Source organism: Neurospora tetrasperma, assembly GCF_000213175.1.
Source record: "Neurospora tetrasperma FGSC 2508 unplaced genomic scaffold NEUTE1scaffold_3, whole genome shotgun sequence".
NCBI classification, from domain to species: domain Eukaryota; kingdom Fungi; phylum Ascomycota; class Sordariomycetes; order Sordariales; family Sordariaceae; genus Neurospora; species Neurospora tetrasperma.
Genome location: NW_009799101.1, coordinates 822,653 through 846,195, shown reverse-complemented (window position 1 = coordinate 846,195; position 23,543 = coordinate 822,653). Strand labels below are relative to the sequence as shown.

At 52.1% G+C, this 23,543-nt stretch overlaps 7 protein-coding genes across 7 annotated transcripts in view; 4 read left to right on the top strand and 3 right to left on the bottom strand.

The window, feature by feature from the left end:
• The window catches only part of NEUTE1DRAFT_121832 (uncharacterized protein), a gene marked incomplete at both ends in the record, with an annotated part of 2,242 nt that extends 1,144 nt beyond the window's left edge, over positions 1–1,098 (top strand). Inside the window, 2 exons of the mRNA XM_009852225.1 lie at positions 25–455; positions 575–1,098. Coding sequence (XP_009850527.1) covers positions 25–455; positions 575–922 — 779 coding nt within the window. The remainder of the gene's footprint in view (positions 1–24; positions 456–574) is intronic.
• Positions 1,099–2,001: 903 nt separating this feature from the next.
• On the bottom strand, positions 2,002–3,139 carry NEUTE1DRAFT_41828 (uncharacterized protein; the record flags this gene model as incomplete). The annotated part of the gene is made up of 3 exons (XM_009851971.1): positions 2,002–2,481; positions 2,547–2,822; positions 2,972–3,139. The coding sequence occupies 3 exons, from the start codon at positions 3,137–3,139 to the stop codon at positions 2,002–2,004; spliced, it is 924 nt and encodes a 307-aa protein (XP_009850273.1).
• Positions 3,140–5,508: 2,369 nt separating this feature from the next.
• NEUTE1DRAFT_137232 (uncharacterized protein) lies at positions 5,509–7,426 on the top strand (the record flags this gene model as incomplete). The annotated part of the gene is made up of 4 exons (XM_009852224.1): positions 5,509–6,024; positions 6,095–6,397; positions 6,457–6,833; positions 6,889–7,426. The coding sequence occupies 4 exons, from the start codon at positions 5,509–5,511 to the stop codon at positions 7,424–7,426; spliced, it is 1,734 nt and encodes a 577-aa protein (XP_009850526.1).
• A 635-nt stretch (positions 7,427–8,061) lies between these two features.
• On the top strand, positions 8,062–10,827 carry NEUTE1DRAFT_121830 (uncharacterized protein; the record flags this gene model as incomplete). Its single annotated transcript, XM_009852223.1, has 1 exon — positions 8,062–10,827. The coding sequence occupies one exon, from the start codon at positions 8,062–8,064 to the stop codon at positions 10,672–10,674; it is 2,613 nt and encodes an 870-aa protein (XP_009850525.1).
• A 655-nt stretch (positions 10,828–11,482) lies between these two features.
• Positions 11,483–15,024, bottom strand: NEUTE1DRAFT_62235 (ATP-dependent RNA helicase dbp-2; the record flags this gene model as incomplete). Its single annotated transcript, XM_009852222.1, has 5 exons — positions 11,483–12,427; positions 12,485–12,634; positions 12,698–12,826; positions 13,349–14,553; positions 14,644–15,024. 5 exons carry the CDS (start codon positions 14,760–14,762, stop codon positions 12,354–12,356), a joined length of 1,677 nt encoding a protein of 558 aa, XP_009850524.1.
• A 2,067-nt stretch (positions 15,025–17,091) lies between these two features.
• Positions 17,092–20,901, bottom strand: NEUTE1DRAFT_121828 (uncharacterized protein; the record flags this gene model as incomplete). The annotated part of the gene is made up of 2 exons (XM_009852221.1): positions 17,092–19,495; positions 19,623–20,901. The coding sequence occupies 2 exons, from the start codon at positions 20,899–20,901 to the stop codon at positions 17,322–17,324; spliced, it is 3,453 nt and encodes a 1,150-aa protein (XP_009850523.1).
• A 923-nt stretch (positions 20,902–21,824) lies between these two features.
• NEUTE1DRAFT_146015 (uncharacterized protein) lies at positions 21,825–23,153 on the top strand (the record flags this gene model as incomplete). The annotated part of the gene is made up of 1 exon (XM_009852220.1): positions 21,825–23,153. The coding sequence occupies one exon, from the start codon at positions 21,825–21,827 to the stop codon at positions 23,151–23,153; it is 1,329 nt and encodes a 442-aa protein (XP_009850522.1).
• Between the last annotated feature and the right edge of the window lie 390 nt (positions 23,154–23,543).

Genomic DNA, 23,543 nt, shown 5'->3' with positions numbered 1-23,543 from the left:
TGTCCCACCGCAAAAACAAAGCAGTCGGCCTCGCAGCCTTTGACCGCTCCCGCCTCACCTCCGCACAATACGCCACGCACGGCTCCGCCTTGCGCTCCTCGCAAGCCTCGGCTCTCGAGACCCAACTCTCCGTCTTCCGCTCCCTGTTACAGCAATTCGCCGCCACGCACGCCAAAGACATCAAGTCCAACCCTACTTTCCGGGCACAGTTTGCGCGCATGTGCGCGGCTATCGGGGTGGATCCGCTTTTGGCTAGTAGTGGACATGGCGACAGCAAGGGGAAAGGGGATAGTATGTGGGCGCAGTTGCTGGGGCGGACGGTGAATGACTTTTATTTTGAGCTGGCGGTGAGGGTGGTGGAGGTCTGTGGGGAGACGAGAGGGGAGAACGGAGGGCTGATTGAGGTGGGGATGGTGAGGGAGAGGGTGGTGAAGGGACGGGTAGAGGGGATGGGGGTTCAGGGGGTTACTGAGTAGGTTTATCCTTCTGTTTTTTTTCTTTTGGCTTTTTTTTATTTGTTTTCTTGGACCTTCTAAGAGTGTGTCGGTGGGTGGATCAACGAATGAATGGAGAGGCTGACACGATTAACAGAGATGATATTCTTCGCGCCGTAGGGACACTTAAGCCTCTTGGGTCGGCTTATTCGGTTATCAAGGTTGGGAGCAAGCAGTATATTCGCTCTGTGCCCAAGGAACTAAACACGGATCAGAGCGCCGTGCTAGAAGCAGCCCAGGTGTTGGGATACGTCAGCGTGTCAATGTTGATGGATAACCTGCGATGGACGAGAGCACGAGCGCAAACGGCGTTGGAGGATCTTGTGGGCGAGGGTATGCTTTGGGTTGACAAGCAGGGTATTGAGTGGGAGTATTGGAGTCCTGGGTTTATGCTCGAAGGTGATCTTCCATTAGAAGGGTTTGACTGAGCGGCGACGGTGTGAAGACAACATCGGCATGAGATTGGCCACAACGTCGCTATGGGTTCTCCCGATAGGCACGCACTGAGTTGCTGGTCCCAAGATAGCAGTGTCTTCACGTGGATCAGCGATGACCGGGCACTGTCGCGCGCCGTGGTAATTGGGAAAGCACCCAAGTTCACCGCATTCTCCGGAACGCTCCAACCATGTCTCGCAGCCCGTGCCGACTGTCAGGTGGAGGGAATGGAAGGAAAGGCACAAAAAGCAGCCCGTGGCAAAATAGGCACTTCACATCTTGCATGTTCATCAGGCAATCCTGGGCGTCAGCCGGAAAGCTTTAGGCAAATGTTTGGATGCTGGAGGAAGGTGCTGTCATGGGATACGTACGAGCCTGGCTGGACTATGATGTGACTAGGCTCGGTTGGAGTCGTGCAGTCTATTCCAAGTGCTGGAACAGATTTCATTTTCCGCTGAAAGCGAGAAGAGCGGGTGGTACCTGTATCGAGGGTAATGTCATTTCATCATTCCATTCCCCTTCCCAATCACCGAGAACTAGAACATGTAGTCTAGGGACCGAGAATGGAAATCAGAGCAGGAGTTCACAAACAGTAAACGCGGACATCTCAGTGACACATTCAGGTATCCATCGTCAAATAAGCACACGTAATAACAGAGATAATACATTCATTCACACGCAGCATCCAACTTGCTCCGGCTTTTTCCCGCGCCTTGCAAAAAAAAGATGTCAAAGAAGCCAGTGTTCAAAAGATCTCGTTTCTTCCTTAATTCTCCTCTCTCCAATGTACAACCCCAATGTATCTTCATCTACACATAATCGTTTCGTCAGGAGATCCGTTGTATTAGTGTCGCTTTATGTGTGTGGCTGGGTTGTACCTGTCTTCTTGTGGTGGGCCTACCTGGCGGACTGGCGCGGATGTTGGTTCAACGAGGACCCCACTCTCATAATTGGTATCATATATCAGGGGTAATCCCGGGGCAGTGTGTTCACATAGCAGTCACGATCCATCCGCAGCTCGAACTCGATGTCCATCACCGTAACTTGAGCTGGCCCGATAAAGCATTTATGCTTAGTAACGGGGGTTCTGGCCGAGAGAAGGGTAGTCTTGAGGAGGCGGGACGGGACCACCTCCGTGATGGCTGCCGAGAGTAGGGTTGATGGGACGGCCGCCGTGGGAAGGGCCGTGGCCGTGAGGGGGGCTGCTATGGCGCTCACGCTCACGATCACGCTCCCGCTCACGATCATGTCTATGGTCGCCGTGAGCACCGTCGCCAAAGTGCTTCCTGCGCAAAGCCGCGAGGCGCTTCTTCTTGGTAATGTAGTTGATATAGGTACCGATGAAGAAGGAAACAAGGTTGAAGAAGGGCATCCAGGCGGCTTCGGGCAAGAACTTCTGGGCAAAGGCCAGGCAGAGGGGCGATGAGAGCCAGCTGACCTTCATGACCTTCCAGAAGCCGACACGTACGGTCGCTTGGACTTGCTTCCATGTCTTGGCGCCGGCGATAATGGCCATGGCAACAAGATATACCGAGTTTTGAATCGGGGCAACCTGGACATGAAAGAAGATAGGGTTAACCACGCTCAAGGCATAAGGGTCAGGGGACGTTGACGCACAATCAAGTTGCTGACAAGAATCTGGAGGATCTTGGCCCTCAAGCTCTTGCGGTTCTGGAACATCTTCTGAAGGATCCAGATGAGGAAATGGCCCAAGGGAGCGCTAACAAGGGCGCCGTAGGTGGCCATCTTGGGGACGCGGGCCGTGAAGTAGTTGCCATTCTTGTTGCGATCCTTGGCGAGCCATGATGCGAGCAATTCTTGGCTACCTGCCAGGGTACCGGCAGTGAGCATCTTGGTACGGAGGGGGTTGGTCTCCAGCTGCTTGAGGTAGGCCTGAGGTGAACGATGAGGTCAGTATCCATTACCATGATGCTTTCAATCCTTTATGACGGCCTTCCCCTGTACCTGTTCGACTTCATGGTGTTGCCGTATGAGCGCATCTAGGACGCGCATGTGGAAGAGGGAGTGACGGGATGACGTACAGTCAAATAGCCCTTAGTGCCGGCATTTTGCCTGCCGCCGGTGATGGCAGTACCAATGACGGCCGAGATGGGATGGTGGCCCTTGGTACCGGGCAAGTCACCGTGGGCAGCTTCGGCGACAGCCTCGGCGATGGCACCAACAGTGCTGTGGTGTTCTTTTACCGACATGGCGAGAGGAAGGTAGCGGCGGTCAAATCGACATCTAATAATTGGGATGCGTCAAGCCTGCGGAGGAAGGGCAGTGGTCAGCGGGGGCGCACGGGTATATGGTAGCGGTACCGGTACGGTACGGGCAGGCACCGATAACAAAGGGAGAACGTTAGTGTGAATCGGCGGGCGCGGACAAAATCGCCGTGATGCGACGGTCGCGCCCGGAGCGGTTGCGACGGGTTTCTCTCCGTGATTACGGGGCATCCGGCCGGGGAAGCTGGGAGCTTTCGCTGGAGGTTGGGGCTTTTGGGGGGCCGTTCGGAGTGGATAATGCGAGTTGCCAATGCTCCGCAATGACGCCCCGTCAGGCCCCTAGCCCGCGCCGTCCGGGCCCGTCACCGACTGTTTGGGACTCCTTCTGTTCGGGTTCCAAAGGGCTTCTCTGTGAGCATCAAGAAAAGAACAGCAAACTCACCGACGATGGGATGTACGCAGCGACAGGTGGAGAGGACAGCAGAACAGCACGAGTCGACGTCGATTGGAACCGCTAGAAGCGCAAGCAAAAAAGAGTGAAAGAGGGTCAGGGTTTGGCAACTGGCGCGATCCGGGGGGTGGTTCGAGGGAAGGGGAAATAGCAAATTGCGAGTCTTGAAGGCCTTTACGAGGAGGCTGGTAAACAGGAGCTGACCAGCCCCAGCTTGCGCCCAGGTCCCCGGCCCAGGAGCTGACCAGGAGCTGAGGGCTTGCGACTTGCGAGGGCTCTCTGCGTTTGCCAGATCGCCGCCGTGTCGCTCCCAATATCAAACCCCCGTGGCTCCCCAGGGTGGCTTCCAAAACAGGGACTGGAGCGCTGAGCTGCCCGAGCTCGAGCTCTCAGAGGTCCATCGCAGCTGCACAGGTTTGTTGTGGGGACCTGAAATCTAGGCCTGCCGGGGTCCAGTCCCGACGTGATTGGTGTTTTTACCCAACCGGCCGAGGTACCATTTCGTTTCCCAACCCAGAAGAGAAACAGACCGGGGCCGCACAGATCATCGACCCGCCCCCAGTGTTCGCTAGCGTTCGCCTGAGTGACATCCCTGTCCTAGTGTTCCTTGCATTCTCTGCGAGTGCTGGTCCACGATGCAGCCTTCCATCGCCGGCCGGCCGTGAGCGCGTTTTATTGGTTGTACTGGACCTCCGACTTTCTTTGCTGCTTCTTTGGGCATTAGGGCGCTGGGCTCGCCGGGGCCAGGATCTGCTGCCGTCATCGATGCTTTTGTCCCTGTTGGCTCGCGGTTCTCCACAGATCGGAAAGTGTCATGTTCCCCTGAGTCCAGGCCGGCAAATGGTAGGGCAGCCAGGGAAAAGAAGGCATGACATGCTTTTGAGCCGCATTGGTAGATTGGGTATCAGCTTCCTTTTTTCCCCGTTGGACAGGTCAGCACATGTATGACGACACATGCGACGACAAGAGCCCATGTCATGGGATCGACAAGTGGTACCGAGAACCGAAGATGATCTGGAGAAAAGGCCGTTAGCAGCCAAGAGCGAGAAGGATGGGATATGGTGGAGGGATTCGACGTCTGGCAAGTGCCATGCCATTTCTCAGAGGGTAATAATGGATATCCCATCAGGGGAAATCTGTAAGGTTGATGTGTCGCGCGGTCAAGGGAGAGATGATTTCTTATTTTCGAATGGTGATACAGATACTGTGGATGTTGCGAATGGGGGTCGATCAAGGGGATCAATTTACTGGGTGTTGCAGGCTGAAGATGAGCCGTTTGGAGCGGGATTTGGTTGACGATTTTTCCCAGTAACTTTTTTTTTTTCGTTTTCTGTGCGTCTTGCGTCCAAAGCGGGCTTGGAACAATTTGATAAGGTTGAAGGAAGGCGCGATGAATTGGATAGTTTTGGCAAGTGTCCACCAATGCATCCGTCCATTTATGCAGTTCAGTCTTTCGGAAATCTGGGAGGACGGGATTTCAAGTTGATCTCATCTGCGTCGATGGAGCGACTTTGGCATGTAATGGAGGATGCCGACAGAACACTGGCTAGAACTTGATGTTGGTGCAGGATGTGGGCATCCAATTCTTGTCATCCGGTTTTACTGCCCTCAAGGTTTGCAGATGCTCGACGCGGGCACCACCATCGCCTCACTTCGTCTTCGGCCTGCTCACAGCGTTTGTCCAACAACGACACTAGCCCATTGACGCCTCCCCAGGTATCGTCCTGTAATCGTTGCGAGGATTCTTGGTTGAGCTGGTCTTCGCTGATCTTCATCCTTCTCCTTCGGCATGGCCAAAGACATCATCGCAGCTTTCTCCACCGCCATCTATTGACGAAAGCTCCTACAGTGACAGTATTCACGACTGCGACCGTGCCAGCAACCGCTCTTCCCTGCCGACATTATGGCCGGCCCTGACCTCCCGCGACAGCTTCCTGTCCGTCCGCGAACACCAAGGCATATTGTCGACGCAATGGAGGCGCCCGACATGGGAAAACCGCTTCCGGCGTTGCCAATCGCGACTCTTGCGTTTCCACCTTTAGCCATTCCCTTGTCCAATTTCGCCATCTATTCTCAGCGTTTCTCGAAGCGCCGATTCCAAATCAGATGCTCTCACTCTGTCATGACCCGCTTCTACTCTACGCGAGACAAGTGTACTCTTTGCAGGCGAAAGGGCGATTTCGGTTGGGTCTACAGATGTATCGTCGATCGCGATGCCCTGATCATGGGTAGAAAGGCCAATGGAATTCCTGTGGCCTTTGACGGCATTGGCTGTAAGTTCGCTGAGAAGATGACTCTTGGAAAGCATGGTCCAGAGGCCCGCCACGAGGATTATAGCTTTCTCAGGGAGATTACTCCCGAACAGATGGTTTCTTACACCCCGTCTCAAATCCAGAAGATACTGAGCCAGCGCGAGAACGTACGTCTGCGTGCAGCTTGAGTTCACGTCAAAAGGCCTTCGGTTTACTAACGTACGCACACAATCAAAGGTCAAGAATACTATAGCAGAAGAACGCCACCAATTCGATCACCCGCGCTACAAGCATACTAAAAAGAGATTCCCCGACGACGACCAACCGTGGATGCCAAGCCGTGAAACAGAGTGCAGCTTCACTGTCTGCCACAATTGCTGCCCTAGCGCCACCGAAAAAAATCGTATCAACATCGATTCGGTGGTCGAAGACGCTATCCAACCAACCGTGGCTGTCGGCTATGGCTTTAGCAAGTTAAAGTCAAGGCCCTACGCAAAGGCTGAAATTGTGCGCAGCATTGGCTACCGACCTGTTCCTATGGTATGCTGTATATCGGCCCCACCTACACGGTTTCCTTGTCTAACATCAAGTTAAAACAGCCCATTGAACGCTCTGAAAACCATTTGGCCAACGCTTGGCTCTCTATACAAAGCAATGAGGCCCTGGATATCGCTGACCAGTACCTCGGGATGGCTGCGCATGATGGTTCCTCTGACGCCGGGAACATGATCACTCCGGTATTACCGTGCCGCTTGAGTCCGCCTGGCACGCATCCCCATTCACAATGTATGGTTGGTTCCTCAACGGATACGTTCGACTTTGCGTACGCGAACGGTTCATTTGCGAACGATTTTCTCCATGTTCGACCTCCGTGGACTCCTCCACCGACACCCCGAAACACCCCGGAAGATGGCATCAATGAATCCGAGACACTCCCTACTTTCGATACCCGTTATCTCGTCTGCAATGGGCGCAGGTTTGTATCTGGCCTCTCCCACTGTTAATGAGTATCCCATCTAACTATTCCATAGCCCAGCTTCACTGAAAGTCAGTCCCGCAATGAGAAACATGGCCATCTCCTCGGTGACCGATTTGCCAGTTTCTGAGCGTCAAAGGGGAACAGAGAGCACATTGGCCAGGCCTTGTCCTGAATTTTCGGACGAATATCAGATCCCTATGCAGTTCGAAGAGGAGTACAATCCTAGCCCAATTCAAACCCTGAAGAGTAAGGTATACGTCGAGGCATGCACTACACCTCTTCCCCGACCCAACATGGACGAGATCATGTTTTTCAGCAATCGGGCGTTGCCGAGAAAGCCGAGTCCTAGACGGCACCGTTCTCAGTGCGAATTTGGAAGAGGTCCAAGACCTCTGACGCCAATTTCAGTCGCGGGGCAAGATGAAAAAGTAATGAAGTCCTTGAGTTCCGAGCCGATTACCTTTCTCAAAGGCATCGCTATCACTGAAGAGGCAGCGGAGTTTGGCACTCCTGATGTTTCTGTGGCGGTTGATATGCAGCCGATAACCTCTGCTTATCCCAAGCAGGGTGGCAAGGCGCTCAAGTTCTGAGTAACTTCGGACTTTATTGATCGATGGCTGTCTGATGAACCAGAGGCACCCGACATGAAGAAAGCCTAAAGGAAACAGGATCAGCACACACCAACTGTGATGGCGCTACGCCACCGTCTTGGTGACACAAGAACAAAGTCCTGTGGATTGTTTACCACCGCCCAAGTCAAAAAATCCACAAATTTACAAAGCGTGGATGTCTGAAAGCGTTATGGGAAGGACTATCTAATGATGAGCAGCGTCTCAGTGGGTCCTAGGTCACTTGTTCAGATTTCATTGCTGGTAAGAAGTTCCATAGCCTGACAGTTGAGGATTTTCGAGTGGCAGTGAGATCGGCACCTCACTTGATCTATGAACGTCTTCAAAGTCTAAAAGACTCTTTCTTAATTCCGTAAGAGAAGTCGTCACTGCTTACCAGCTAGTCACAATGCGCCTGTTTGAGTATTCATTTGTGGGAGGCGGAGTTGCGGCGGTGCATTAATGACTGCCCCTGCAACTTTGCCTCCTGACCAACCAACTCGCTAGACCTATATACAGCCTTACTGTGGCCTTGATTATATATTGAAGCTTTATTTCGAGTTGACGGTGACGAGTTCAGAGAGGTCATCATTCACGCCAAATGAAACAATTCAAAGATGGAAGCCATCAAGACGTTGTTCGACAAATTGCAAGAAACCGTGACGCCGAATTCTGCTGCCATAAGAATTCCCGACAACGGCCGTATCAGTCTCTTGGCCATGAACGACGAGAATCACTCCAACGAAATCCAAGATGAGACTCCTCAAATCCAATTGACCCCTCAACAACTATACTCCCACCTCCGCCTAGACCCTTCCAACCCCTCCGTTCGCGTTTTGGACATCGATCCACCCCACCCAAGAAAGAACCCAGACGCTCCTCTCCGGGGTACCCTCCGCGTAGTCCATCTATCCGACCTCCCCGCCTTTACCGCCCTTTCATACACCTGGGGTTCTTACTCTTCTCCTATCGTGGACACCATCCGTTGCAATGGCTATTGTGACATACCCATTACTAAGAACGGCCGCGATGCACTTCTCGCTCTTCGAAAACGGCATTATGCGGGAGGTCTGGTGCGGAGTAGGACAACTCTCCCGCTTACTATTTGGATTGATGCCATCTGCATCAACCAGGCTGATGACACGGAGAAAGCCGGGCAAATTGGGTTAATGGCTGAGGTGTACACGTGGGCGAGGACGGTGTGGGTGTGGCTGGGGAAAGGGAACGAGAGGACCGCCAGGGCCGTAAGGGGTTTGGAGAGAGCGGCAAAACTCAGGATTGCGCTTGTTGGGGTGCCATGGATTGAAAAAGGCATGTACGCCGCCCGCGGTCCGAGGTCGGTGGCGTACTACAAGATGCAACTGGCCAAGAGCATGGTCTGGGTTTTCTTGCGGACCTACTGGCACCCCGTTCTATCGTTTCTCGAAGCATGTGCCCTTGGCAGACCTCAGAAGGGCGGTTTGCTCGCGTCCGGAGATATCGATTTCTTGCTGGATAGCGAGTGGATGGAGCGAGTGTGGACGTTCCAGGAGATTGTGCTGGCGAGCAATCCCATCATTGTCTGTGGAGAGGAGACGATCGGTTGGGCGCAACTCCAGCAGGGGCTCGACTGCCTTGATCGAATAAGACCGTCGTTTCCAAGCACAGGTAGCAGCTGGGGCAGCAGAATCGGGCTCACTAAATCCATTGAGGTGCGGTACCAGCTTTTCAAGGGCTGGGCTATTTCGAAAGACTTCCAAACTGGCCGCGATTTGATAAGTCATGTTGACGAGTCTATGACAATATCAGCTGTTTCACAGCGATGGTCGAACCTTTTCCACGTCTGGAGAACGGTTTCTCGTCCCACGAGCTGGAATGGACGAGCTTTTCGCAGCGTGCCCAAGCTGAATGGCACAGAGCAGAACGGCAACAGCTTACAGAGCGGAAGCTATGCAAACTGTTTCTCCGTCAAGAAATACGAAGGCCAATTCAACATCGGGAGAATTTGGAATCAAGTTAGACCCGTGATTCTACTCCCATACGTCGGACTCCTAACAGTTTTCGTTGCCATCGCAATAACGGCTATACGTAGCTTTTTATTGGTTGATGCCTCCGCAAAAAGATTATATTTCTTTACTTCCATGTTTGCAACATTCCTTATTGGCACCAATCTTATCCCATTCCTTGGTTACCTCTCTTTTACCATGGGCTATCCTACTGTAGGGACACATGCGCAGTCCGACGTCGATGCGGCCAACGGTCTGGTTGCAATCATCCGCGTCCTTAGGGACCGTAAGGCCCAAAAGGCCCACGACAAATCCTTTGCCACGCATGGTGTGCTGAAGCGACTGGGTATCTCGCTTCCACAGCCTGATTACACAAAACCGCTGGGGAAGGTGTACCACGAGCTATACATCGAGTTGGTAAAACGGGAACCATCGTGTATCGCCCTTCTATCGGACGTAAAAGGGTCAGCACTGCAAGGAGCACCGAGCTGGGTTCCGGGCTGGGGATCAGAGAAGCTACATTGGGTGAAAGATGATGCTATCTACAGCCGCATCGAAGATCCGTCAAGGCCAGACTCTTTTGACTTGGTGAAGTGGAATTCGGAAACCGAGATCGTCGTCAAGGGATTCTTCATTGGAGAATTAAGCTACACTTCACAGCCTATCGGACGCGAAGAACGGGTCAATAGCGTTGAGCCCGTATGGCGTGGCTCCCTCACTGCTATTGACGAGTGGCGGCGAGAGCTCGTCGAGTTATACGCACGACAAACGCCCCGGTGCGAGTACAGCTCGTTCTCGATATCTCTGACGCTGTGCCCATCCAGTCAGTCATCGCCAGCAGATTGGTGTGAAGAGGACTTCAGGCGATGGCACAAGATTCTGACCTCACCTGGCTATGATGATGCCTCTAGGCATGAGTTGGTTGAATTGGCGCTGTCAGAGCGGGAGTTTCAAGCGCGCAGATTTACTGATTATATCTGCCGTGGTTTTGCCGGCACTACCAGCTTGTTTGTTTCGAATGACGGATTTGTTGGAAAAGGACCGAGCGGGATAGAGAAGGGAGATGAGATATACCTGATAGATGGTGTCGGTCAGCCCATGATAATGCGGAAGCAGGGGGTCAGTGGCAAGTACAGAGTCATCGGTCCAGCTTTTGCTTGCCATCTTAAAGATCTTCATACATTCGAAGATGGAGACCGAGAGGTCCTGGACAGCAAACGGTGGGGGCCGGTTACCCTTGTTTGAGTGCTCTACAGCCAACTTTCATTCGTCTAGGACTTGAGGCGGAGGAAAATCGCTGGCTTGAAGTTCGACAAGCGCAAGCAAGACATATTCACGCGAATGATTCAGGAAGAGGTTCATAGAAACTGAACGTGCTGCTAAAACTCACATCTATCGCACCTGCCACTCGTTAGCCTCTTCACAACATGCATACCTCAAGTCGTTCTCTCCTTACCTCGAATCGCTCCTTCCTCACTATCATTAATCACTTGACGATCGGACCTCAGCAGACACTCGAACCCATATGATGACCTGATGGCCATTTACCAAAATCAACACCGGAATCATAACGCTATAGTAGTCGTGACGCTGAAACCCGCAAGTCCCTGGTTGGAAGGTTGCTCCTTTTTCTGACCTAATCACAAGACTAACCTATCAAAGCACACAATTCATACTAACCTTGAAACGCAGCACAAATTGTGCCAAACGGCTTCTCTATAGTCAATCAGTACCTCATAGTGAGAGAGTAGAACCGAAAATACTCTGCGAACATAAAGTACAGAGCATTTAAACCGAATGTTACGAGACACATATATCAGGGAGATGTTCATATTGATATTCTGTATGGAAGTGAAGGACAACTTCGTAGAGAGGACTCATCGACGTGAAACCTACAGCTTCATCGAAAAAATTCCAGAATCAAATCGTTGAATTACCCTAGATTTCTGAGCCATCGTCACAGGTACACTTGAGCGAGACATCTACTTGAGCGTAGACCTCAAAACATTCAACCTCAATCACATAGAGAGCGAGCTAGGACAGAGACCTCTAGCGTAAATGTTCTTTCCCATCTAAGCATAAAGGGTATCTTTCTTTGAGACCTACCCAGTTCATTTCTACTACCCTCTCTCGGTGACAATTACCGTAACATCCCACCCAGCTGGTGAGCAGTAGTCTTGCAGCGCCCAAGGGCGCAAACAAAGCGCGTGTTTATCTCTGACTCTCTTGGTGACTAGACAGATCCTTCAAAAATCTTTCAAGCCGTGATGCTTTGAAAAGGATCCTCTTCCTAATGTACAACACAAAAAGCTGAGGATAGTACCTATCGACTGCTACCACAAGTCTGCGGTAAGATCATCACTAATCAACGAGGATGAGAGGCGAGATTCCTGCGCCCGTCCTGTTAGGGAAACAAGAGAGTTGAAATCTCTTGTTCACACCTCGACTGATAAGCCGTCGTCATAAGTCACATAATGCCTTGACAGAGCAATGGCATGACGAGATATGGTGAAGGGTATAAAACCCGGCCATCTTGACCTGGACGGTTTGATGATCTGCAAGTGCAGTGGTGGTGCAACATGACCTGTAGATGAGACTTTCCGGAAAAATAAAGGAAAATTTTGGAACCCCGGCTGACCTCAGTGAAAATAGTAACCCGCAAAGCATGACAATAAGGGAATACGAGAAAAAAAGAACAAAGCCACACCCATACCACCTAGGCGTCAAGGTGAAAACAGACACCAGTGAGCGTCTGAAAGCAATAAACCAACCTCTAGACCGTATCCTCTACTAAAACGCCGTGATCATGTTCGAGGTCGAGATTGTCGCTGTAATGGGCCATTCGTCGTGTGGAATGACCATGGCGACAATGGATTGGACCAGGAAGGTCAATCGATATGTGCTGTTTCGCTTCAAGTGGTGCTTTACCACCGGCGGTTGTTAAGCGGAAGGGCATTAGCACCACCGACGGAGCCGCCGCCACCACCGCCGCCACGGCCTAATGAGGGTTATTAGGATTGGGACTGCCAAATTCACCTGCGTGAAAATGACTTACCACCGCGCCATCCACCGCCGCCACGGCCGCGATAGCCACCGAAGCGGCCACCTCCACCACCACTGTAGCGAGCCATCTCGGCAAGTCTAGGGTCAATCTGCTGCTTAGCTTCTTGAAGGACACCGACGAGCTCACGAGCCTGCTTGGAGTCTGTGGAGGAATAACATTAGCATTTCGTTCGGCTAAGAATGGGCAGATTCAGGTGACACTTACTGTCAGTGGTGAAGAAAGTAATGGCAGTGCCCTTCGCACCAGCACGACCAGTTCGGCCAATACGATGGATGTAATCCTCGGAGTTGTTGGGGTAGTCATAGTTGAGCACGTGAGTAATGTTGCGCACATCTTATTTGAAGGAGCGTGGTTAGCAATAGCAGGGTTTGGAATAACGACATTCCAGAACGGACGGAGAACACGAATATCTAGTTATGTTCTGTGATCCTCTGGTAGTACTTCTCTCCTTGGCAGGTGGGCTGTCCATTGCGAAAAATATGCCGGGTTGGGATCCAAGGTTCCAGAGATCCTTGGGCCATGCATGCAAATCCCCTTGGGAATCTTGGAGACAAGCTTGACGGGAATCAAGAAATGCCTACTCCTCGCTTGTACCACAACTGGGATAAAAAGGTACAATTGAAGAATCACGCGGGCGTAGCATAGTCCACTGTTTCTGCTACGTCACGAACCCAAGACTCCACTCAGATAGACCGAGTCGACACAAGGTCAGGCAAGTTCGCGCAATCAAGAGAGCCCCTAGACATAAGAGTAAAGCACAAGCACATACGTATGCTGGAAGTCGCCTGAGATGGGGGAGAGAAGAAGGGGGGGGGAGGGGTTTGGGCAGGGCGGAGGGGTAAGATGGATACATACCGATACCACGAGAAGCCACGTCGGTGGCAACCATGATAGGGCTCTTGCCAGTCTTGAACTGGTCCAAAACCCAGTCACGCTCGTTCTGTTGCTTGTCGCCGTGGATGGAAAGAGCGGGCCAGCCGTCCTGGCGGAGGAAGCGGGTGATGTCGTCAGCGACACGCTTGGTGCCGGTGAAGATGAGGATCTTGTTCTGGTTCTCGCGGCCCTCCATAATCTTCTCAAGATGCTTGATCATGCGATCACGCTTCTCGGACTCGGAAACAACCTCGACGATCTGGGTGATGCGGTGGTTGGCAGCCAAATCCATGGAACCGATGTTGACCTGGATGAAGTCGGTCAAGAAGTCGGCGGCCAAGTTGCGGACCTCCTTGGGCCAGGTAGCGGACCACATGAGAGTCTGACGATCAGGGCGAATCTGACCAATGATCTTGCGAATTTGGGGCTCGAAACCCATGTCCAACATGCGATCAGCCTCGTCGAGGACAAGGTAGGTGACACGACGGAGGTTGGTCTTGCCAGACTCAAGCATATCGATCAAACGGCCGGGAGTGGCGATACAGACCTCGACTCCCCTGGAAAGATCGCGAATCTGGGGACCCTTGGGGACACCACCGTAGACGCAGGTGTTGCGAATGCGGGACGACTTGCCGAACTTGGAGATTTCTTGCTGAATCTGGACAGCCAACTCGCGGGTAGGGGCGAGGATAAGGACGATAGGACCGTCGCCGGGAGCGAGGAGAGGTTGAGCGTTGATGTGAACGATGGCGGGAAGGCAGTAGGTGAGCGTCTTTCCGGAACCGGTCTCGGCAATACCGACGACATCGCGACCAGAAAGAGCCATGGGCCAGCCCTGCGACTGAATGGCGGTAGGAGCAGGGAAACCCTGAGCCTTGACCTCGTCCATAACGTAACGAGGGAAACCAGCCTCGTCGAAGGTCTCGACAGGCTTGGGAACGTTGTTACCGAAGATGGCAATGGAGTGGTCTGCGCGGAACTTGTCGACCTCAGCAGGAGAACGGTTGGCGACGCTAGGATGCTCTTGGTAGAAGGACTTCTCGAACTTGGGAAGAGCGCTCATGTCCCAGTTCTGCTTCTGCAAACCGGCACCGAGAGCAGACATCCTGTCACCGCCGCCGCCGCCTCCGTAGCCACCACCACCGCCGCCATATCCTCCGCCGCCGCCTCCGTAGCCATTCGAGCCACTGTTGAACCAGATGTTAGCGATTTGATCTTGAAATGCAGAGAGAGAGAGAGAGAAAGGAAATGAGCAGGTTCGCGCTAAAACATCATACCCGTGTGAGGAGTGATTGTTAGAGTAGCCGCCGCCATTGCGATCGTACCCGTTAGAATATCCACCACCACCACCGCCACCGCGGCCACCGTAGCCGCCGCCGCCGTAAGATCCGGACATGTTTGCTGGTTGTTTAAGAAAAGGTTGACGATTGAAGATCGGTTGTTATTGGGGTTGCTGAAGGGTAGACCGAAACGACGAGCAAACAAGGCCTAGAGGCGCAAGGGTATCGATTGTCGGGAAAAGAAGACGTCGGAAAAGACAGACGTCTAGAGACAAGAACCAAACGACACGCGTGAAGTGGTTACAAGTAAGCAATCCGACTGGTTAGAGAAGGATCGCAGATGAAGAATCTTGCAGAATCGCGAGAAGTAGGCGGGAAGGGATATTGGAGATGGAGGGTGGGTGGAAGGAAGGAAGAAAAGGGCTGCTGCGAAGGGTGAAGTGCAAGTTTTTCTGGACGGAAGTCGAAACGAAAAAAACTCTGGGGGCACTGGACAAGGACCCGTCACGTAAGGTTAGTATGGGAAAAGAACCTGACCAAAGGGAGATGTCGATGGAGGATTGGTGGGTTCCGCTGTGCAGTGCTAGTGGATGTGAGATGCGGATCCTGTGCCAGACCCGACTCGCCTCCAAGCGGGAAGAAAAAGTCTTTCCTTTTGTTGGAGGCGGAAGGCGCAACGCGTCCCTTGCGTGCAAGTGCCCCAGAAAAATATTTTTTTTTCTTCCCTTCCCTTTCACTGTAGTCAGGTCGTTACAGCGAAGGCGGATTTGAGGGGACCATTGCCATACCTGTCCCCCAGACTACCGGGCATGTAGGGCCGGTCTGGCACCAAAAAAAAAAAAAAAAACTGGACCCGACTGGCAACACTTGGCGGGCTTGCATTCTTTCACTGTTGACAAGCACAGATAGGCAAAGATAAAGCGCCGATAAGGCATGTGTGGCCTTACTAATCAGGCAGAAGTCCACTTTGTTTGAACTGGCGTCACCTGGTTCACCGACTCCGCTTTGCCAGAAGGGTTCTTGCTTCACTGGTGGATTGTGCTTGGCAGTCTTTGCTGCGCGTCGCGGTTGTTGGGCAATCATCCGTCGTCGTTCACCTGTCAGGGAACGGAAGAGAGAATCTGTGTTTTTGACCACATGCTATAGCAGTTGCCTGTTCACATACATGTCATGCTTGATGCTAGCATGTTTCTACACAGCCGTACTTAGACCTCATATCGCCATCCATCTCCCATCTGAAGACTTAGGGAGCAGCAACTTCCAGTCCATTCCGCAGCCGACCAGGATGTACACAAAGAGTGGCAATAAATCCATCACCACCGCCTGGTCTAGTCCACCACCATCAGCCACACTCTCAACACAAACCACCACTTCCATGTCCTGAAACATTTCTCGATCACTACAGTCACAACCTTCAAACCCCTTCCCTGACCTGCCCTCTTGGTTTCTTTCGGACAACAACAATCTCTTCGTCTCCTCCAAACTCCAAAACTTACTCATCTTCTTCTCTCAGCTCCAACTCCTCCACCTCCTGATCCAAATGCTTCAGCACCGGCAGGTTAAACGCTTCCTCTTAGCTCCTGCAATTCTTCAGGTCCTTTTCGAACTGCTCCATGCCCAAGTGGATGGTACGGTGTTGTTGGGTTAATTCACGGTTTGCTGCTTCTTCCATGTCCTCCTTCGGCCCCCTGATACTCTTCTTCCGTTTCGCTTATGATGCTGATGCTGATGATGATGATGACGATGACGTTGACGATCACGGGCCTTGATGGCAGCTCGGAATTGAAGCATTTGCTTTGTTATAAGGAGACCATGCAAGTCTTCTTTGATGGATTGGTGAGCTTCTAGGTACCGAGTGAGACGGAGCCCGTATTCTATGGGTTGTCGCTCAGTCAGTGCTGCTGTGCCTTGACTACCGTTGTCACAGGTACAAGCTGTGTCGAGCGTATTGCACATCGAGCGAAAGTGATTGTGCTTTCATTTGATATCGAGGAATAGGGTGCAGGAAAGGATGAGCACAGACAAAGTAGTCCATCTGCTCGGCCAGTCGGTTGTACACTGTATAGTCTCCTGGTAAGAGCGGTGGTGGCGCCCGATCGGTTACATTGCCGGCATTGGAAACTGCATCCGAAGTGACAACATTGCCGAGTCTCAGTCCGGCTCCGGCTCCAGTCTCTTGGGCTTGCACATCGCTGTCAGATGTGCTCGATATCATGTTCAAGTTGAGGTTTGTGCGTTTGATAAAGGCAGCGAATTGTCGCTGTTAGTACTGGAGCGTGAAGAGCACCTTAGTCTGTTGGTTACCAAATCTTTACAACCATTTATTTAAGCGATTGATTAAGCAGGCAAGACTGGCCATGATTAAAGTCGACGCTTGGTTTCTGTTTTCTTTTATCTATTTTTAAAAAAAAAAAAGCTACAAACGTTGGTATCATAAACGCAACGAAAAGGCGACGCGATAAACCATCCATTCTCTTCCAAGGTGGTGTAAGCTCCCAGGCATACATACCCCAATGATGTCCTCCATAATCTTCTCCAGACCACCATCTAAATATTGTACAAATCCATTGATGTAGTTCAGGATTCCAGTCCGTCTTGGCAAGTTCGAGATCAAAACCGCCCTTATACCTCTGGCTGCCATTGTGAACCTTATCCGTGCATTGTCCGAAAGAACATCACTGATACTCCGGACGAACAGTCCAAATGCCACGCATGCTCGACCCCTTCTTCTCTAACTTGGCCACCTTCTCCAAAGCAACCTTGAACATATCTGCCTGTCTCGCTCCCGTGCAATAGTGATTGAAGTGGTCGACGAGCGACTTCGATGGGACCCTGCCACCATGTCGTTTAATGAACGCCGGAATCATTCTTTCAAAGTCCTCTGCTTTCAGGTTTCTGTTATCAGACGGTGTCGCCGGTCTCGACGCTCTCGACGGACCCGCACCGCCTGCTGCACCGCGAACACCTACTGAGCTGGAACCTCCGCGTTCATGACGGGGCGCCGGACGACCAGCTTCGCCGTACTCGCCCGTCCAAGTGACCGTGCCGATGGGCACATTTCTGGCTTCCTCACCCGCACGGCGGAGAGCCAAGGCCGCTTGAGCAGCAACTCGGTCCGCCTCTGCTTGGAGAATTCTGCGGTCTGCCTTGACCGTTGGCTTTTTGCCGTTCATGATCTCGTCGTGTTCCAGAGCGCTGTGAATGGAACGTGCAAAGATACCCTCCATCAGACGGTCCTCCTCGTTCGGTGCAGGGGCCGGTCCATCGTCGTTGAATGTTTCCAATCCTGCAACTCCTTCAAGATGACGGAGGTTGCTTGTCTCGTCCTCACTTGTGGATTCGTCCTTGACTTCCACTGGTTTGCTGGCTCCAGGGGCCCGGAGAACTGGCGTGTCGTTACCAGGCAAGACTATCTCCGTGGGTCCTGAAGGCAGGCGTTTGACTTCACTGCCCTTAAATAGCTCTGCTGTCTCGGTCTTCCCGTCTTCATACGAGCTTAGACTGAACAGGTCATGAAGGTCATTTAAATTGAATGAGGTCTGCTGCTTCGGGTCCTTCAATACCTTGTTTGACAGGAACTGCTTGAAGATCTGGCGGTGGTAGATTTTTTCTTCGATGGTTCCAGCTGTCATAAGCCGGTAAATAGTGACTTCCTTCTTTTGTCCCAACCGCCATGCACGTTCTCTGGCCTGGACATCGGTTGATGGGTTCCAGTCTGGGTCAAAGATGATGACCCGGTTAGCTCCCGTCAGGTTGGTGCCAAGTCCGCCCACTTTGGTGGTTAAAAGGAAGAGATGTAAGTCCGGGTCATTGTTGAACTGGTCGACAAGCGTCTGCCGATCTTTGACGGGCGTCTTGCCATCCATACGTAGGTAGTTGATGCCATCCTGGCGCCTCACAAATGCCTCGATGATGTCCAGCATTTGAGTACCCTGGCAGAACAACAGCGTTTTATGGCCTAGACGTTTCCACATGGGAAGTAATGACTTCACCACTGCCATTTTCCCCGACTTGCTGGTACTGCCCCACTTGTAAGAGGGATCATCTTTGAGCCGCGGATCAAGCAAATCGGGATGATTACATATTTTACGCAAGATATCAATACCGTAGAGGGACTGGCGCGTCCTGTTGAGAATGGCAGTCATGTCATCCGACTTGAGGAATAGCTCGTACGCCTCGCGCTGGGGCTTGGACAGCTTACAAAATAGGACCTGTTCGCTTTTCTTGGGTAAATCGGCAGCCACGTCTACTTTGAGCCGCTGAAGTAGGTAGGGGCTGATAGTCTCTTTCAACGTCTCTGCACATTTCTGAGCAGTCATGATCTGAAGATTGGTTGCGTTGGCATAACCGCCAAGTTTGATCGGGATCTCGAACTGATTTCGAAAGGCAACCAAGGTGCCGAGACGCATGGGGTAGATGAAATCAAAGAGAGACCATAGCTCTGTCAAGTTGTTCTGCATTGGCGTGCCGGAAAGAATCACACGGTTGGGCGTCCGAAGTTCCTTGCAGTAAATGGTGATTGCTGTGTTTGGATTTCGGATTTTATGTCCTTCGTCCAGAACAGCATAGCCCCAGTCGACCGGGATCAATATATCGCCGTACGTCTGCAAACCGGCATAAGTTGTCACCAGCACATGGCCATGCTTAACAACGCGATCGACGATTTTCTTTGCAGCCTGGCTGGACTTTTTAGGCTTTCTCTTGCCGTAGTCATCCTCTCTGTCATCAAGCGCTCCTTCGTTGCGGACATTGAGCATGCCACTGCCAGACGAGTGAAGGATGGATACTCGAAGTGGTGGCCACCAGCGGTGAAACTCGTTTACCCATTGACGCAAAACTGTTGCCGGGGCTACAACAATGACGGGTTTGTCGAGCTTTTGACTGTAGTGTAACGCAGCCACGAAGGAAATCAGTTGCACTACATCTCGTCAGCAACGTTCCGTGGATTCCCAGGGGGGACATCGGAGAGAACATACCAGTCTTTCCTAAACCCATCTCATCTCCAACTATACCTCCAACTTGCTGCGCGTACAGCTCAGCTAGCCACTGTACGCTGGTCTTCTGATAGTCGAAGAGAGCTGGGTAAATGTCACCTGGCAATTTCAGCCCGTTTTCGAACTGGTGGTCAGGCTGGTCAGGCGCTGGCTTGAACCATTCCTCTGTCCCATCATCATCCTTATCAATTGGCTGGCCGAGCCTCTGCTGACGAGCCCGTCGTGCATTGCTCCTGCGCGTTACCCAGCCTTTCAATCTTGCTTGATAGACTTTTTCGTTGCCATCATCGATCCCGATCAGATCGACCTTGTCATCACCATCGGCTTCTCTGACTGCTTTCTTCCGCTTCTTGAGTGTGCTGCCCGCCATTTCATAATCATCGTAATCGTCGGATGCGTCGGCCTCAGGAGAAGCCGCTTCAGATCCAGACTCTCCCGGCACAAACTCATCGTCGGATTCGGGCGGCGGCTGGACCCTACGCCTCTTTCGAGAACGTAGAGAAAATTCGTCTGCGACAGCTACGGTAGCGACCTCATTTTCGTCGGCAAAGCCAGGGAGACGAAGATTTTGATGGGATCGAGGGCCGTCGTTTTCCTTTTCTTCCAGCTCTTCAGCGACAGCCTCGTCTTCTGCATCGACAATGGCGTTGGCGAGTTCACCTTCAACCTCGGCAGGTCTGGGTCCACCAAATTTGGCAAACGGCGTGATCTTGCCCGTTCGGATGAGATATTCTCGTTGGGTCTCGTTAGGGAGTATTTTGCCGGTGGCCGGGGCCAGTGTACCCGTCTCGCCCTGCTGGTTGCGCTGTTCGATGCGGGCACGGAAATCGGCAATGTCTTTGTCGCAAAGTTCGATTTCGGCATCAATTCGCGCTATCTCCTGTTGTATGCGTAATCGTGCAGTTGGATTGGTGATGCCAGGCCGCAGTTTCTGTTGCTGTGTTTTCTTCTGGTTTTCGAGTCTCGCACGAGTGGCCTCGGCCTTTTCGATGCGTTTCTGATCTCTCTTGTCTTCGGCTTCGATCAAGGCACGGCTGGCTTGTAGGGTGATATCACGTTCCAAATCGTCTTGGTCTCGAACATTTTCAGTGAGATTCTTGAGCGCAGCCTCTTCGTCGAGCTCGTCAGCATTTGGCGCACTTGGTGTATCAGCGGTGGAGTTTTTGTTGTCGAGTGTCATTGCTTCTGTGTGTTCGACACTGGGCGTCGACTCGGGCAAGGCCTCGGTTGTTTTGGATAATTGAGTTGTATCAGGGTCCATGATGGAAGAAAGAATGCAATGCCATTGACTAGAGCAAGCAAAATGGAGGGAGGAATGGCAAACAGGTATAGCGCTTGTAATTGTCGACTGTCTAGTCTAAGATCTCGGCGTTGGCTGAAAATCTTGGCTGGTTCCAGGTGACAAAGAAGCGAGGGACGATGGACAGTGTGGTCAAATATTGCAATGGACGGGATGAATACTAGGGTAGGTGAGCTCTTTCTGGTGGAAGTAGTACAACTTCAGGCGGAATCAAACGAGTGGCATAAGAGAAGCGACGGATCGTAGCGGAGCCTTCCAAACTGGAGGCAAACGAACTGAAATGATGGATTGTTGCGATGAAAAGTCAGAAGCCGCAGTTTACAGATCGAAGCTGCAGTGCTGTTGCCTGTTCTCTGCTTTTTGCGCCCGCTTTTGCTGCGTGTGATAGGCATTACTTGCGCAAGTGGCAGGCGCAACAATATTCAACCCTGGCCCCCGATGACGCATTGCAAGTTCAGGGTTCGCGGAAGCGTTGGAGATCCTCTGCTTTTGGCGACGTACTTGTACCGACACGTCGTCATGTGACCTGGGCAAAGTGATTACTAAGCATTCCGATATCGCGACTGCGCGCATTGCATCGATGTTCGACCAAGTCAACAAAACATAGCGCGGACTCAGGGGCTCGTAGTGCTTGCTCTGTTTCCACTCAGGCTCACGGTATGTAGGTTACAAAGGCGTAGCATATACTTTGTCATTCATTGCGAGCATCTCCTCTGCTTCGATTTCTCTTTTCCGGTTCCCTTATGCTATCACATGAGTTTAGCTGAATCCTTTTCATCTTCTTTTCCTTCTGCTCTCAAACTTTAGTTCCATTTCTTCTCTACCACCACGAGAATCCCTAAAAGACCCATATTCCTCGCTCTAATCAGGTGCTTTTAGCTGTTATGGTTCGATTCGTCACAAACACGTCGACGACAACACGCCTACTCGCACAATCAGTCCCTAAGAACGGTGTGACACTACCACCATGGCTTCACAACATCACTCAAAGTATTTCAGCTGCGCCCAAGCTCTATGCCTGGACTCCCGAAAACCTACCAAATAGCCGAAACAATGGACAATTCCAGTCGGCAACGCCAAAGGATCTTCAAAGACGCATCTTTATTCTTGGCATTGGTAACCTCGGTAGGCTCTATGCCAACTCCTTGGGAAAACTGGGTGAAGAAGTCCCGGTGACACTCGTCCTTCACCGGAAAAGTTTGTTAGAGCACTGGGTTTCCGAGCCGGGTATTGAGCTGACACGACACGGCGTTACCGAAAAAATGTCATCTTTCGACGTAGAGTGGTGGACAGAGGAAGCACCAACACATGGGCCTGTGAGGGAGGTCTGTGACGGGCACAAGATCGCTAACCTTTTGGTCGCCACCAAGGCTCCAGACGCTCTGCCTCAGGTAGACAGACTGCGGCGCTATCTCGATGGGAACTCAACTGTGGGGTTTGTTCAGAATGGCATGAACAAGTTGTGGCCGCCTTACGGCGCCATATATAGTGAGCATCGCTTCCCGCCTAGACAACACCCGAACTGGCTGGTCTGTGTGACGACCCACGGCGTGTTTTCTCTGGGTACCTTCAAGAGTGTTCATGCCGCTCCCGCTGATATCGCCATGGGCTTGGTGTTGCCCAACCCAAACACGGCACACGCAGCAGACTACCTCATGGAACAAATTGGGAGGGCGCCCGAGCTGGAGGCTCGTAAAGTGCCACGGAATGCACTCTGGGTTCTTCAACTGGAAAAGCTCATCATCAACTCACTTATCAACCCCTTGACAGCTGTCATCCGTTGCATGAACGGTCATCTTTTTGACCAGCCAGCACCTGAGCTGAAGAAGCTCATGGACATTTTGGTAGATGAGGCCAGTCAAATACTCCAGGCTTTGGCTCAACACCCGAGTAGCAAAGATATTCTCTCTGGTGCTGACTCGGCCCCGGACGCCGACTTGAGCAAGGAAGCTCTCGTAGAGCGTTTCTCGGCTGTGCGGCTTAACGCAATGCTGCAACGAGTTGGAGAAAAGGTGAAAGACAACAGGAGCTCCATGTGTCAGGATGTTATGGCTGGGAAACAAACCGAAGTTCGAGAGTTCAACGGCTGGTTGGTACAGATGGCGGAATATCTTGGCTTGGAAGCGCCCAACCATAAAAAACTCTGCGAGCTTGTGGAAGGCGGTGTTATCGGGGAAACAAGCCTCCTGGAGGCTTACTTTGGCAAGAAGTAGATGCCTTATATCAAGGAGAAGGTCGTCCTGTGCCGAGTTTACCATGATGTCAATGGAGTACCAAGCAACAACATCTGGCCTTTGTTGTCGAGTACAAACCACAATCGCCCATTGGAAGGCTCTCGGTAGCCACAGGGACGGTACGCCGACTTGAGGCACTGACGGATGCCAGCGTTCCCAGGAACCGAAACACCATTCACCAAGCGGTGCCAGTCACCTTGTCCAACATTAGGGTGCTTCTATGGAGGAAGTCCCGCTCGGTCCTGCCTACCCACTGCCCCTCCATTGCTGAATCACTGCTTTTCCGTATCTGACACTGCTCCAGGAGCTCTGCGTCACATCTTTCACAGTCTCATACTTGTCGCCACCCCCCCCNCCCCTCCTCCTCCC